Source organism: Mytilus galloprovincialis, chromosome 3, assembly GCF_965363235.1.
Source record: "Mytilus galloprovincialis chromosome 3, xbMytGall1.hap1.1, whole genome shotgun sequence".
Taxonomy (NCBI): Eukaryota; Metazoa; Mollusca; class Bivalvia; order Mytilida; family Mytilidae; genus Mytilus; species Mytilus galloprovincialis.
Genome location: NC_134840.1, coordinates 42534393 through 42551708, shown reverse-complemented (window position 1 = coordinate 42551708; position 17316 = coordinate 42534393). Strand labels below are relative to the sequence as shown.

The 17316-nt window shown below is 32.5% G+C and overlaps 1 protein-coding gene across 10 annotated transcripts in view; it reads left to right on the top strand.

Moving 5' to 3' along the window:
- Positions 1 to 897: 897 nt before the first annotated feature.
- LOC143067987 (MAP/microtubule affinity-regulating kinase 3-like) overlaps positions 898 to 17316 on the top strand; it is a 34801-nt gene continuing 18382 nt past the window's right edge. For all 10 annotated transcript variants that reach the window (XM_076241695.1, XM_076241700.1, XM_076241693.1 and 7 more), the window contains exons 1-6: positions 898 to 1393; positions 1485 to 1634; positions 12250 to 12303; positions 15005 to 15053; positions 15743 to 15808; positions 17227 to 17297. In XM_076241695.1, the coding sequence (XP_076097810.1) occupies positions 1337 to 1393; positions 1485 to 1634; positions 12250 to 12303; positions 15005 to 15053; positions 15743 to 15808; positions 17227 to 17297 (447 nt within the window). In that variant the 5' untranslated portion in view covers positions 898 to 1336. The remainder of the gene's footprint in view (positions 1394 to 1484; positions 1635 to 12249; positions 12304 to 15004; positions 15054 to 15742; positions 15809 to 17226; positions 17298 to 17316) is intronic.

Below are 17316 nucleotides of genomic sequence, written 5' to 3'. Positions count from 1 at the left end.
ATTTGCAATTAAATGGTTAGACTGTTTTTTCTTCATTAAGAAAACTTGTTAATTAATCGTATTGTACAAAATATTTTAACAAATATCATTTTTTGGGGTTTTAAAATCATTTTTTTTTTTCAAATGAGTCATTTAAGGGGAGATAACTCTTTTAGTACAAAATTTATAATGGGCTAATAGGGATTTTTTTTTTACTTGTAGCAAGAAAACAAGTTCGGTTTGGTGATACCATGTTTTCTTTTTATAATCTTAAAACATATATTATGACACCTATCTTCTAACAATTTATTTCAAAATTCTATCTGATAGAATTTTTTCTATGCACACTTATGTGTATTTTCATGAACAAACTAACCAAATTTTGGCAATTTTCAACGACTCATAGCTTGGAATATAGCACGATGATCCATACTTTTTATTAAATTTTTGAAAAGAGCATAGTAAAATTTTCATTTTGGCAAATTATAAAAAAAAAATCTGTCTCAAAAAACCATAAATATTGGTATTGGTCTGATGTTAATTCTAGGCAGTAACTAATGTTTAATCTTTCTATAAACAATTTTTTTATCAACATATACGAATATAGAAAGTTTCAATTTTACGAGTTAATTGAAATTAGCAGTATCTTTTTCCCTTTTCAATGATCTTCAATACTTTTTATCATAATATTATAATGGATATTGGTATCATTAGCGAGTAAAATTTTTAATATGTAAAATTTTAGTGTTTTAAAATATTTCTCGGAATGGGTTTTCCCCCATAGATTCATTATTTATAGAATATTTTTCACATAATTTGTCAAAAAAGATGCATTTTGCTCCTATTTGCAAACATGAATGACATCATTCAGCCAATGATTGACCAATCAGGCAACCAGGAAAGTGCCCCTATGCGCACGCTTGTCGGAATTTGGCGTGGAATAGGGTAGTCGGCCATTTTGTTTGACTGACTAATCAAAAGGATTATTTTAGGATTTATTTACACACTTTTGATCCTCAGTAGGGATCTGTGTTGTACAAAAAAACATTTATAAACAATGGAAATTTGTAAATATTACAATTAAATGTGGAAACCATGTCCGAGTGACAAGAAAAATTGCTGTTTCCACACAGTCAAGGGCACCGTTTCGGCACCCGTTGCTGTATGAATGCACGATTATACACGAAAATACCTATTCTATTTGACATTTACAATAACATTAAGCTTTAATTTTTATCAGGATATAGTCAAAGTTACATAGTGCAATTAATAAATGTCATCTATGATACTACGGAAAGTACGGAATCAGCTGATTACTTAGACCCTTCGATCGATTAGAAACCATAATTTATTCAACATGTCGACACGAACGCCTTTGCAGACCGTTCATGAGTCGGTGACAATTGATCATAGGGTATGTAGCCTTTACATTTCTGCCCATGAGTACTTGGAATATCTGCCAAAATACGTCCAGTACCTAAATGTTTTTATTTTTACTCTTTCAGCAAACCGACGACAACGCAAATCCCCGGATAACGTCGTCCAGGGCAAGGTCTGATGAGCCACACATAGGAAAATATCGTCTTATAAAGACAATTGGAAAGGGAAATTTTGCAAAAGTAAAGCTAGCAAAGCATGTGCCAACAGGGAGAGAGGTTAGTATTTTGTTTTGTTTACCAATTGGATGAAATATCTAGTATCCCAGTGACAGTTCACGGAAACTAATAGTCCTGTCATTCTGACCATCAACCAATCTGGTAGGTCTACCAGTTTTAAGTGAAGGGGTGCTGTTGCGGATCCAGGATATTGAAAAAGTGTGGTCCCCTGACAAGCCAACATTTGAAGCTGTACGTTGTTAAAAAGTTACGCATTTGTCATATAGATACAGTCAAACATGTATGAAGCTCACTTGCATGGTGATAGAGTCCAAATTTAAAGTCAATTTAGTCCCAATAGACTTCATCATACTAACTTTTGACTCCGGTTTATATATATTTTTTACAGGTTACCTAACACATCCAGGTACACAGTCAATTAAGAGCAGTCATAATAAGTTAAATCAAACATTTATTCGGTGTAATTTGAGGGGTAATTTTACTATTTTCCAATGAGTTAGTCATGTAAAGTAAATATGAAGCAGAATATTTTCCCCAAGAAGGGGGGGGGGGGGTCAGAAGGGTCCTGATCCAGAAATCCTAGGCTTAAAAAACATGAAATCCAGAGGTCCTTAACTTAAAAAAAAAATTAAATCCTGACATCCTGAAATTTCCCAAACAGAAATCCCAGATCTTGAAAGGGTCAATCCCGAAATCCCAAGCTTAAAAACACCCGATCCCGACGTCCCCAAAAAGGTCCTACCCCCTCTAAGAATAGTACAGATTAAAAGCTTGATGTTACTTCTTTACGTTGCTCTTACTTGACTTGGTACCAGGATGTCGTAGGTAACCTGTCGAAAAATGTAAACTTCTGAGACAAAAGTCGTTAAGATAAAAATAGTCTATTTACAAGGGATTTAACGATATATATGTCAGTACAATCATTTGTCAACATAATTCATCAATTTTTCATTTGACTTGATCTTATAACCCTGTCACCTTGCGTAATAACAAATGGTTACACGCTTGTTAGAAGAAAGTAAAATGGGGAGGGGTATAAACACAGAAATAAGAATTGCAAAAACACTGCACGGAAAATAAAAATTGGGAAAATTGAAGCACCAGAAATAAAATCATAAATATTAAGGAAAAAAGTACTAGAAGACTGAAGTTTTTAATCGGCTGTTCTTAGCGACGATGCAGTCATTATTAATGGACATGAAGACCCTACAGTCAACTTTTAGCGTCTGCTGGTTGCACCTAATTTGGAAAATAATGTTATTCATAGTAATGAAGAGCGCAATTAATATTCTTAGAACCAGTTCATTAACTGTTAACAGTCATGTTAATAAGTTCATTAACAATCATGTTGATATTACATAAATTAAATGATATATAGACTGACAGTGACTCTGAATTAGTCCTGATTTACCTTTTAATAAAATGATGGAAAAGCTTGAAAAATTAAAGAGTACCGATATAAAACACAGAAAATGAATAAGGGCAAACACGAAGCATGCACATCAAGCCTAACCAAGAAAACAAGAAAAAATTGAAACATGTGAAATAAAAAGGCAGAAAATATTGCACGTAAATAACCCTTTACCACCCTCTTGTAAGCTAAATCATGATAAAGCCTGAGACTCTTATAGTAGTCTCAAATCAAGCTAATACACGTACACTCAAACTTTAAAATGACTATTCAAATAGAGAAATATGGTTTGATTTGCTGAATCCCTTCCATGAAAAATTATTAATCTGTTGTCACTAATCGTTACATCTTCGCTAGCCAAGGGTTACAATCCACTCCCATTCTCTCCTCCCTTGGCGGATTGAGATAAAATTTTGGAGACACAAGGTAAGGACTATTTTGGTTGCAGTCGAAATTCGCTGCATCCAATCTAAAAGCGCCTATAACATAATCTGGTGTAAATGTAGAAAGTGTTTGTACAATGTAAACTATTGCCACATGTTTTTTGTGCAACAAGTCTTAACATCCCTAAACATACGACTATATCTGGTGACAACCTGAATGTTTTCAATCGACTAATAGAAGTTCCTGTGTTTGTTTTTTGCACAAATGCATGAATGTTGACCTTTATTTTCATTTCTGCCTTTACCAAGTGTGTAGAATTTAGATGCTACTTGGTCAAGAATAATGTATTCGGAATGGGCGTGATGGGCTAATCTTCCGATAGATGGCGCAAGATTGTTATCACAAATGTTGACTTAATCTGCCAAAGGTGGAGAGAACTGGAGTGGATCGTAAACCCTTGGTTAGCGAAGATGTTATCATTAATGCTATTTCCTGAATAAAGTGAATTAGTCTGATCAGCTAAATTCACACAACTTTTTCATGTGCAAATTGCAATTTACCCTGAAACAAAAACTTTACACAGCTCTCCGACTCTTAGTTTTATTGTAATTATTCATTATTTTATTATTGGTCTAGTCAATCAAAATTTAAATAATTTTACTTTGAAATTATAATTTGAGGAATATTTCATCTGGTCTACAGCTCACTTTTACATATTAAACTTTAAAGTCATGTTTATTTGAGTAAATAGATTTACAATGTACCATGCATAGCTAGATGCATTTTTAACATCAAGGAAATCAAAGATAGCCTAAAAATTTAGGAGGTGCTTCTGACAGAGCAACGGACAACACTGTTTTGTATACAGATATGGTGACACCAAACAGACCTGAAATAAATTTTACAATAGTTTTAAGCTATATATATATGTTTATATACCAAGCAAGAATATTGTGTGCCACTAGCCATTTATCATTCTGTCAAATTTTATCAAAATATGCAATAAAGCTTTATATGTCAGAAGTGTGAAGACCTGGATGTTTTACACCTGAAAGCAGAAACCTTATCTTAATAAGTGTCTGTCTGTCTTATTATTCTTATATTCATTGTCCTTGGCAACCTTTTTGTGGTTGAGCAACTGCTTGAAACAAGTGATAGTTGTTAGTCCCCTACTGACTATTTAAAGTTGAAGGGGACTTTACGTTTGGGTTTGCACTCTGTCTATTGGTCTGTTTGTCCATCCGTCGGTCCTGTATATCAGTTTTCCATACTTGCAAGGGCTACATGTACATGTCTGATCAAGATTTAGATTTTATAGTCAAGTCCATATCTCCGGTACTATTTATAAGCAATTGGTTGACTATAATTTATAATCTGTCATAATTTTTTTGGCTTATTGTTTATATATAGTCTGAAAACAGTTCAAATCAAATAATCAGGTTTTTTTACTACAACTTTTCTGTGTGAGTTTCCTATAATGTGTCAAATATTTAAATACACTCCGAATTCAGACCGATATCAAGCTTGAATATTGTGTCCATTTTTGCCCCAACTCTTCATGGCTGTACCTCTGTGGTCGTATCTAGCTATACTCAGTGTAGTAATTGTGTTTTGGTCTATTTCTCAGTAACGATGAGCAATAAGAAAACTAATTTTGTGAATGGAATGGCTAGCAAGTGTACATGTCTGTCTGGCAGATTTCATATGTCCTTGACCTAATTTTTATACAACCCCAAACAAATTTTGGAAATCGTATATTGGTATGATGTCGTCGTCTGCGTCGTCGTCGTCCGAAGACACATTGGTTTCCGGCTAATAACTTTTGTTTAAGTGAATAGATCTTCATGAAACTTTTTTAGAAGGTTCAATACCACAAAAGGAAGGTTGGGGATGATGGTCCCAACCAATTAGGAATTAGGACCCAAAACAAGCATTTTTCTAGTTTCAGGATAATAACTTGTGTAGAAGTATTTCAATTGCTCTAAAATCATACCGTAATGTTTAAAACCACAAGTAGAAGGTTTGGATTCATTTTAGAGGTTATGGAGCCAAAGTTTAGGAATTAAGGGCAAAAAAGGGGTCAAAACAAAGCTTTTTTCTAGTTTCAAGTCAACTAGAACACACCCGCGAAATCGCGGGCATATACAGCTTGTGAACTGTTGTAGGATGATTTTTTGTAAAAGATATTATGTATGGAGAATTTCATAAAAGGTATCAAAAGCCCTCTCCCTTTTTCCAAAGTCCGATATTTGTTTCCTTTCTGTTAAATTCAATTATTTTCGTGTTTCTGGCCTCAGACCACAATTATTTTCCTCCTTTACTACAATGCTTCTTTTGGTAAAAGTCAAATCAAATTAAAAATTTGCACCGTTTCAAACATGAAATAAATGTAACTGTTTATATATAGACGCCCCAAAAAAGATCCTGCCTCTCTCTAATCTCTACCTTACTTTCATTTTTGTCAAATCACTATTCTCCCTTTCAATCATAAATTTTTATGCCCCATTTATGGGCATTATGTTTTCTAGTCTGTGCATCCGTTCGTTCTGTCGTCAGTCCGTCCGTCCGTCTGTCCCGCTTCAGGTAAAAGTTTTTGGTCGAGGTAGTTTTAGATGAAGTTGAGCATGTTTTACTTATTAATATATATGCAAGTGGTATGACCCCTTAAATAGTAAACATTTCAAAGAAAACAGTAGACAGAATCAGGGACTTCTATACTTACATAGAAAGTCCCTGACAGAATGCAGAGAGTCTCTATCTATTAAAGTAGTATAATCGTAGTTTACATGTAGATAAACGCCGACAATAATTCTCCTCACTAAGGAGGTATAATAATTGTGGTTCTTGCGATCTAAACACCATGATATGAAACGCGAAAAATAATTGTCCTCTCAAAGGAGTATAATAGTTTTAATTCTTGTGATCTAAACACCATGACATGGAGAACGCTCTGAATGGCTTATTTATTCTTCATTTTTGTTATCTATCATACGATTGGTTGTACTTGTGTCACATGTATAACTTATTTTAATATATGCAACTGGTATGACCCCTTAGAGTGGGTCTCATTGGGGTCTAAGCGTGACATGTGAAAGTCAAATTAATGTGTCGTGAAAACGGGAAATGAGGTCTTGCGGGACCCGGGAAATGACAAAAAAATGAGAATTGCTTACGTACATAATGTAAGCGGCATACGGGAATCTGAAGAAAAAAACAGTAAGCGGGATCCGGGATCGGAACCCCCCCAATGAGACCCCGGCCCCTTAGATAGTAAACGTTAACATTTCAAGGAAACAGTAGACAGAATACAGAGAGTCTCTATATATTGAAGTAGTATAATCGTAGTTATTAAAATTTGCTGTTACAAAATATTACAAATTATTATAAATTCAGGAATGTATCTCCCTCATGCAAAGCTCTGATTCCTTTCACAGATTTGGCTATACCTTTTGGACCTTTTGGATTATAGCTCTTCATCTTTTATACAAGCTTTGGATTTCAAATATTTTGGCCAAGAGCATCACTGAAGAGACATGTATTGTCGAAATGCGCATCTGGTGCAAGAAAATTGGTACCGTTAATTTTATTACATGTAGATAAACGCGAAAAATAATTATCCTCTTTAAGGAGGTATAATAGTTGTGGTTCCTGCGATCTAAACACCATGATATTGAGAACGCTCTGATTGGCTTATTTATTTTTCATTTTTGTTATCTATCATACGATTGGTTGTATTTGTGCATGTTTCAATCCGGAAGTCTTATCTGTGACTAAAATTCAGTCTGATGACGGAATCATATCCGGACTTCTTTTTTGTGGTTTTTCTCCCAAAATAACTCAATCTGAATAATCATAAGAATGGATGACAAATGCGACTATGCATGTTACCTATAGGACACAGAGGCATGATGATTGATTTATTGTGGAAGGAAGAGAAACGACACCCAAAATGAGGTCTTCTCGTTTAATAGTATAGATAACTTATGTGTAATTGTATGGATCTCTCTGAAATTGTACCACAATGTATTATATAAGAAAGGGGAGGCTGGGATTAAGTTTTGGGTTAATTGCCCAAAATATGTAGGAATTAGGAGCCAAAAACGGGCAAAAAAGAAGCATGATTCTAGTTTCCAAACAATCATGACAATAACTTGTGTTTAAGTGTATGGATCTCTCTGAAATTGTACTACAAGGTTCAATACTGCAATGGAAAGCATGGGATTGAGTTTAAGGGTTATTGCTCCTAGGGGGGTTCAAAAAAGGGGGGATTTTTTGTTAACCATATTTTGAAGGGCTTCCTTTTTTATGCCCCACCCCACCTACGATAGTAGAGGGGTATTATGTTTTCTGGTCTGTGCCTCCGTTCGTCCCACTTCAGGTTAAAGTTTTTGGTCAAGGTAGTTTTTGATGAAGCTGAAGTCCAATTAACTTGAAACTTAGTACACATGTTCCTTATGATATGATCTTTCTTATTTTGAAACAAAATTAGACTTCTGACACCATTTTCATGGTCCACTGAACATAGAAATTAAAAGTATGAGTTTCAGGTTAAAGTTTTTGGTCAAGGTAGTTTTTGATGAAGCTGAAGTCCAATCAACTTGAAACTTAGTACACATGTTTCTTATGATACATGTATGATCTTTCATATTTTTAAACCAAATTAGACTTTTGACCCTATTTTCATGGTCCACTGAACATAGAAATTAAAAGTGTGAGTTTCTGGTTAAAGTTTTAGGTCAAGGTAGTTTTTGATAAAGTTAAAGTCCAATCAACTTGAAACTTATATACATGTTCCTTATTAGTTGATCTTTTTACTTTTAAGGCCAAATTAGATTTTTTACCCAATTTCACGGTCCATTGAACATGGAAAATGATAATGCGAGTGGGGCATCCGTGTACTTTGGACACATTCTTGTTTTCAAAGAAGTTTCAAGAAGAAATCTTCAATTGCACAGTATTGTGCAATAGATTTGTTAGATCTTTGACCACATTAATTTTGTGACAAAAACCTATATTATGTCAAAAATTTGATCACAATCCAAATTCAGACAGAATCAAGCTTGAATATTGTGACCAAATTTGCCCCAACTATTCAGGGTTCAACCACTGGGGTCGTATAAAGCTGCGCCCTGCGGAGCACCTGGTTTATGGTTCATTAGTCAATGTTCAGTTTTCATTGTTTTGTCAGTTTATCAAATAATATAATTATAAACAAAACATCAATAATGTTAAGTTGATGGAATGACTATATGCGAGGTGTTCATGTCTGTCCGGATTCTCTGGAATGGTGTATCTGATCTTGACCTCATTTTCATGGATCATCAGTTTCAAAAGTTTATGTGATACATACATTGTATGTACTTGTAGTAAAACCTCAAATTAAAGATTTCAACATTAATTAAATTATAAGAAAAGTAAGCTTTTGTTGAAAGGGATGGATGGCCGAATGAAAAGAGTAGGACGCCAAGATGTCAAAAAAAAATTAAATATGCTGTTCCAAAAAAAAAAATAGTGCCCGAGTTTGATATTGACAATTTTCATTTTTGTCCTTTAGGAGTTATAGTCCTGGATAGATTGGAATATACATTTGTAAGGATAGAATGAAACTTACAGTGTAGTATTCCCCTAGGTGCTAATACACATAACTAAATTTTAAGATTGAAGCATCAAGTTAACATGGATACCTGTACCCCCTTTTATTCATTATTGAGGCTTATTACCAAATTGGTATTAGTAATGGGACTCCATAGTCTGTACATGTTTATTTTAAGAATACCTTGATATAGGGTCTAGCCTAGGTGAGGGAATTACAACACTCAAAAGGATTTCAAGTTACTGTTCATCATTTAAAGATGTCCCAGTATATGAACAACATGTATATTGTATCTGAAGTTTAACACAGTTGACATATTTCATGGATGATGCACAAATATGATAGTTTGTGTAAATCTGACCTAGATAATGTATTTAAATTCAAGAATGTCGTCCTTCTAGTACACTATTAATTGTTCTTATTTTATCCTGAGAAGTTTCAGATTGAAATGGATATTTTGGCAGTAATACACAAATGGATGCATGTGCAAATTGAAAGAACACCACCAAAATGTATTTGAGAAAAATGTAACTTATTTTGTACTTTACATTATCTTAAAATATCTCAGCCCAACTCTTACTTAATTATTAGCATTTCATCCACAAATTGTTATTTGAATTATTGCCCTTCAATGAGGATTCTTAATATATGGCCAAAATGATGCTGCACATGGCAGCAAAATCCATTGTATTGCAGTCTGCACCCTTAGCTTCTAGTCTGATGCCCCAGGCTAGTAAAATTTTATTTGGACTAGTAAGTTTTTGAAAAACATTGTTTAAACAAATATCAAAAATGAAGGCTGGGATTGAGTATGGGGGTAATTGCCCCAAACATGCAGGAATTTGGGGCAACAAACAAGCATTTTACTAGTTTTCAGGTGATAACTTGTGTTTTAGTTTATGGATCTTGCTAAGAATGTACTACAAAGTGCATAACACTAAAGGAAGGCTGGGATTGAGTTTGGGGGTAATAACTTCAAAAGGAGGTGGGGGGGGGGGGGCAAAAAAGATAAGGTTGGTTTCCAAGAAGAAATCTTCAATTGCACAGTACTGGGCAATAGATTTTTTTTTAGATCTTTGACCTTATTTGTTTGGGTCGGAAACCTATATTATGTTTAAAATTTAATCATCTAAATTCAGACAGTATCAAGCTTGAAGATTGTGTCAAAACTTGCCCCAACTGTTCAGGGTTTGACCTCTGCTGTAGTAGCAGGCTGGGCTCAGCGAAGCGTTTTATTAAAATTCATTTTATTCGGAATATTTCAAAAGACAGTAACAAATTTTGTTTTCAATTCAATTCTTCACAAATACATATAATGTTCTTGTTGCAATTTATTAGTTTTATGCCCCCCAAAAAAATCAGATGAACAAAACAGATGCAGGTTCCTTTGAAGATTTGTTTTTTTCATAAAGAGGAAAATATTGACAGACCAGAAGTGAGTGTGTGAATGTGATAGCATGGTCGTAATTGGTCAAGTCATAGCAGGTCCCACACTAATTCATGGCCTTTTATAACTTTAAACCCCTCAGTAATTGTTTAAGTAGAAGATTTGTATCTCACCTTTTCTTTTGTATATTAGAAGAACAACTTGTTTTATTTATATGGACTAATCATCTGACAGAGGTTGTATTTATAATCCTATTTGTGTTGTACTGAATACTTGAAAACAAATTATATCAAGTCAGAGATCAAATATTGCCTTTTAGATGCAAATCCATTACCATGAAAATTAGCTATGGATAACTTAGATAATTAAGATTTTGAACTACTATTACTACATGTATATTCCTTATATTCTTGTTAAGATCACCTCAGTTTTATTTGGCAAAACCTTTCAGAATCTTGGGTACTAATTGTTTTTGGTCATATAAATATTTTGATTCTGCACCAGTCTATATCTTTTTGTAGATGAAACATAGGTCTTTTGTACAAAATTATAAGCTTGGTATCTTTGGGGAGTTTTTTTGTGGCATCATACTTTTCTTATAGCTACAAATTTAATATGGCTGGACCAAGTTATTCCTGGTATATCATTTTTATGCTGGACCTCCCACCGTAGTGAAGGGATAATTAAGTTTTACCCTTGTCCTTCCGTACATCCCAAAATTGTTTTCTATTCTCTAATTTTAGTTTGCTTTTTAATGGCATCACTTATACAGTCAAAGGTCCTTCCCTGTAACCCTCATCTCTTCCAAACTATGCCCTGTGATTATCAATCAATGTAAGTTAGCTTTACAGATATCAGAAGGTATCCAATAGGTATTATGCTTGTAGCTCACTTGCATATAATTTTCATATCTTTGCAAAAAAAAAATCCTCATGGCAAGATGTAGAAGTCATATTGAGAATAAAAGTGGCATTAAGTTGGTCTTTGAAATCATATGAAACCAGTGATGAAATGATATACACTTATTTATTGACAAGTTTTAATTTTAACATATATGTACATGGTTGATCTGTCAAAATGGACAAGAGTTTTATGAGATCAATCAAATACTTGTAATGACTAATGCTTTCCTGTGTATAGTATAAACTAGTTGTCAGTGATAAAGCTATAAATAGATTACAAATTCAGGATATATTTCCACTTCCTGTGATTGAAGGCTAAATACTTGAGAGCTTACTTTAGTTATAGCATCTGTTGTAAAAAGAATAATAAACACTCCATTCTCAATTTTTTAAAACACTTATAGCAGATGGAAGCATTTTCTGATTTTCTCTGCTGGTTTTGAAATGTTTTAATTATTCTACTTGAAAAAAATTGATAAATGTAATGCACCATGTCTTTTAATAAGGGTTACTGATGGCTACAAAGTAAGCATGTTAAATGTATGGAATATAAATCAATTTTGTATGTATGACCTTCATCTCTTAAACTAAGAAATGAAGGCTACAGTTTTCTTAGTTTTCCTCTTTTCAGCACTTCTGTTGCTCCTTCTTCATGCTTAATTCAAGTTGTACAATTGTGTAACAGTAGAGATTTACCTATGGCCAACATATACACAGAAATAAATTGATATATTTTTATTCAGAAATATTTTGAATTAATTAGTGTATTGAGTGGAAGAGTTTTTGTCTGCACAATAAATTGTATCATCGTATTATTTAGTGTATAATATATATGTTCTAGTATTATGAATTTTACACATCCATTTTAACATAAGAAAATTCTTATTTCCATAGGATTATGCTAGTTTTTCAGAAATATGAGAAAATTATGGGGATGAAATGTCAGTTGTTTAACTTCTTATCTTTTTTATCTTCAGGTTGCTATAAAGATAATTGATAAAACTCAGTTGAACCCATCAAGTTTACAGAAGGTAAATATTTTACAGTTGTTTAGATGTTAGTACTCTCTCTAGATGTAATCTATTATTACACAAGTACATTTGTAAACGATGACTATTTGCATGTATTTACATGTACAAATGTACCAGTATATTAAACACAATGACCAAAAAAATTCAGGAAATCTGAAGGCCTTAGGAAAAACTAAAATATATTCAAAACTTGAAAGCTTTCCATCTTATGATAAAATTGAAAATGGAAATGGGGAATGCGTCAAAAGACAACAACCCGACAATAGAACAGACAACAGCAGAAGGTCACTAATAGGTCTTCAATGCAGCAAGAAACTCCTTCAGCTGGCCCCTAAACAAATATCTATATTAGTTCAGTGATAATTGACGTTATACTGAAGTCTGAATTATACATAAGAAACTAAAATTAAAAATTATATAATTTGGAATTATGCTTTTGTCCTTACTATTAATAAAGTGATATTTTTACTGAATGGTAGTACTAATTGGCATTTTACCACTCCATCAAACAAAGTATATAATTCATTGTATGGTAGAAATTAAGAATCAAGTTGTGTAATGAATGACAGAAGAGGATAGGTACTATTCCACATGGTTTTGATTATGGAATATTGATGTAATGTTATATATATAAGTTTCATAAGTTTACTGCACTTTTCCATAACTCCATTCGATGGAGAAAAGATTTTTTTCTGTTCACATTCTATGAGCTTATGTCACTTGTAACAGATGTGATTTGAAATTGATCATACAAAGAATGAGAAATATTTTAACTATTGTTTTGTTATGTTTAGCATGTAAGCATATTTCTGAAGTGACAGTACTTGAAAGTAAATAATGCATATTTAGAAATAAAGTTGGTTAATCGGTTAGATTTTACCATGTCAAGTTGTGATCAATATATTTTTTCAAGGTGCAAAAGACAGTTCATGATCATATCAAAAAAATGTTTTTAAAATTTAGAATTTATTCAAAGATTATGTTCAACAGTGGAAAAAATTACAACTAAAAGTTAACTTAAGTATGTAGAAGTTAGTCTGTTCAACAGAAAAAAATGAATAACAAATATTAATTTAAAAGAGCAATGTAAATTTTATTTCCATATTTATATGTTAATCATTTGACATGTTTTTCGAACATAATTGATGTTTTAAATGAATCATATTCATGTACATGTGCAAGCCCAATTTAACAGTGAGGGATCTGCACCCTTGATGCCTTCATTTCTGCTATTCTGTGTTTAAAACCCTTTAATCCAAAAATACCCTCCCTATCATTTCTTCATTATTTAATACACTTGCAAGGTGGTAGTTACTAGGTAATAACAAATAAGTTAAAGAAGATAACAAATTTTTAAAAAAGTTCAAGTTATGAGAAATCACTTAAAAAAATATTCACTTGATAGGCAACTTCTGTGAAGATTTTCTGCTTGGTCAAGAGTTAATTCTATTTTTTAAAACAACCAATGTAAACAATTATTCTTATGATAAAAGAATAAGAAGAAGTGGTATGATTGCCAATGAAACAGCTCTCTACCAAAGTCCAAATGACATAGAAGTTAACTAGATCACTGTACAGCCTTCAACAATGAACAAAACCTATACTGCGTCTGCATAGTCTTCTAAAAAAAGGCCATGCAATGACAAATGTAAAACAATTCACACAAGGATACTAAAGGCCTGATTCATGTTCTAAATGAATGAAAAAAAATATGATAAACAGCAACAAACAACTACCACTGAATTACAGGCACACACTGAATCTGGTTTGGGTTAAACTAGTTTGTAGTCCTCAGAATTATTCTCCTCTTTACCTGGCTGAAGAGCCAGATCCTCAATTTTTCTCAGGTGACAAGCCACCTACTGAAGAAGAGTTTGTGACAAATATATTCTTGTAAGGAAAATGTAAAACCACAGAAAATTAAGTTTCAAGTTTTGGTTCAAAAATTGTTAAATCAATAGGATCTGGTCCCAGTAGATAAATGTAGGGTACTAGTACTGCTAAATGCCCACAAAAAACTTGGACAAAACAAACAATACCCCTCTTCAAAAAAAGTGCTGTGCCCAAGTTTCTAGCACTTGTGTAGAAAATAAGTTGGTAAACTTCATATTAAAATTTATAAGGATAAAGAATAGCAACAACTTTGTTTGAAGTTAAATTTTTAATATGACTGTCTTGTAGGCATGAATATCACAAACGCTTTAGTACAGAAGAACATATATCTTTGTTGATTTTAAGATCAAAGGTTAAAATCATAATATTAGAGTATAGAAAAGGCCTAAGGACTCTAGAATAACTGTTTTTCTATTCAAACTCCATCACTAATTATTTCTCAAAATCAATGTCCCAGCTTCATGTATACTCAATGAAAGAATTGTTAGCAGATTGTAGTTAAAATTTTGAAATCTTTACTTTAATAAAAAATACTTTAGTCCTGATTTCAGTTGTACATGTTTTAGAAGTGTGTCCTGCTTCAAGAAAGTTATGTTATCAATACAGTGTTTTCCTCACAAATTTCTCCAATATCTTCCTGGTCAATATTGAATTATGAAATATTTTCTTGTTTCTAGAAAATATAGTATCACATTACAATGACGCTTAAAGGCCCTGGGGATAACACTGCAATAAAATTATTATATGTAAACATTTACTTAGTTATTGTGTATACAAATTCAGTAATTTTTCCCTCTTCTTATTTTAGTTATTCCGTGAAGTCAGAATCATGAAGATGTTGGATCATCCGAATATAGGTAGGTATTGGGTTTTTTCAATTGAATGTTCAAATTGATTTGATGACTCATGGCTTATAAATAGCAGTGTACTCATTATGATAAGTTATTTTTAGGTATGCACATTTTGTTATTTTTATTGTGCCAAGAAGAACGATTAGTTCCCATAGAAACACTACCTGTTGATTGTCATGTAGTGGACTATTCACAAAACTACTTTGGAGGAAGAACTTTTTTTAAGGTTTATATTTTCAAAAATAATGAATAGGCTATCACTGCCAATTTGTGAACAAAATGTTCTGCATGATATTCTTGTATATTAATATCTAATCCTGCTTTAAATAGATTATTTAATTGAATGTAATGAAGTCTGAATTTCAAAAATAAAATCTGGTCCTCTGTAGTACAGTGAAATTTTTAGGTGAAATAGACTCTTTTTTTTGTCCTTGTATTTACATTGTATCAAAAAATCATCCACATATTATTGTAGTAGTGTTCCTATTTTCATCAATAAAAAAAGGAGTGAAAGATTTAGTCTGCAGTGCTAGCCATAACTTTATCAACACATGTCTTCACATAAATATTATGAACCGGCGATTTCCGTCTTTTGAAACGGCGACATTTCGCCGGGTGCCGGCTCTTATTGAAAACCCTGTACAATGTATGTTTTTATAAATGATATTTTAGATATATAATTTTGTACATTTCAGTAAAGTTATTTGAAGTGATACAAACAGAGAAGACATTATATTTAGTTATGGAATATGCAAGTGGGGGTAAGTATTATAACACTGAAAATAATAACACTTATATATCATATACTAAGCAAAGATATGTCTTATTCTGCTTATGCATTGAATCCAAAGATGAAAGACTTTAAAAGGGGTGTTAAACAAAAATTCTGAGTGTTTTTCAAAAGGCCCAAACTAATAACTCAGCATCAGCCAAATCTGACATAAAGTAGTATGGCTATAGTTGGCTACCAACCTGAGTGTCATACATCTGAAGTATATGATAAACAGATTCATACATCAGCTGTCATACTTTGACCAACTAAGGACCATGTGCAGTTAAGTGACAGCTTTTCAAAACTATTTAACCATATTCATCAGGAAGAGTACAGAACCTTTGATTACATTTTATTTTTCAAACTGAAGTGTATGCACAACTCTTACTCCTGTTTTATACATGAAAGTGTTAGTATAAACACTGAAAGAATGGTAACAGGGTTGAAAGTAAACTTGGCACAAAGAAAAGAAAGTGTAAATACTGGTGAACCGAAAACTAATATAATGATTACATGTCTGATGGATTGTTAATTTGGGAAGATTTTACCAATTGAAAGGGGGAAAAATGCTTTTTAACTGGTTATTAAATTCATAGTATTGAATTAATCAATAGACAATACATGTATCTTGTAACTTATATTAATTCAAGTTAACATTGATATTCAAATTTATTTAAAATGTTTGATTTGTGGTCTTACATTGTTATAAAATTACATCTATGTGCATAAATACACATATTAAGTAAGAATATGAAGAAATTAATACAAGTAAATTATACCAATGAATAATGCAAATGATATTATAGAACCTTATTGTCCAATATATTGAAGAATCATTTTTCTGATAGCCTTATCTGATTACTTCTGTATAGTTTGACCTTATTGTTGTTATGCCCCACCTACGATAGTAGAGGGGCATTATGTTTTCTGGTCTGTGCGTCCGTTCGTTCGTTCGTCCGTCTGTGCGTCCGTTCGCTTCAGGTTAAAGTTTTTGGTCAAGGTAGTTTTTGATGAAGTTGAAGTCTAATCAACTTCAAACTTAGTACACATGTTCCCCATGATATGATCTTTCTAATTTTAATGCCAAATTATAGTTTTGACCCCAATTTCATGGTCCACTGAACATAGAAAATGATAGTGCGAAATTCAGGTTAAAGTTTTTGGTCAAGGTAGTTTTTGATGAAGTTAAAGTTACATCAACTTGAAACTTAGTACACATGTTCCATATGATATGATATTTCTAATTTTTATTCCAAATTAAAGTTTTTACCCAATTTCACGGTCCACTGAACATAGAAAATGATCGTGCGAGTGGGGCATCCGTGTACTATGGACACATTCTTGTTTTAAATTATAATATAGATCAATATTTTGGTTTTATTTTCATGAATAATGATTTTTTTTTAGGGGAAGTATTTGACTACTTAGTAGCACATGGAAGAATGAAAGAAAAAGAAGCACGGGCCAAATTTAGACAAGTAAGAATTGATTATTGAT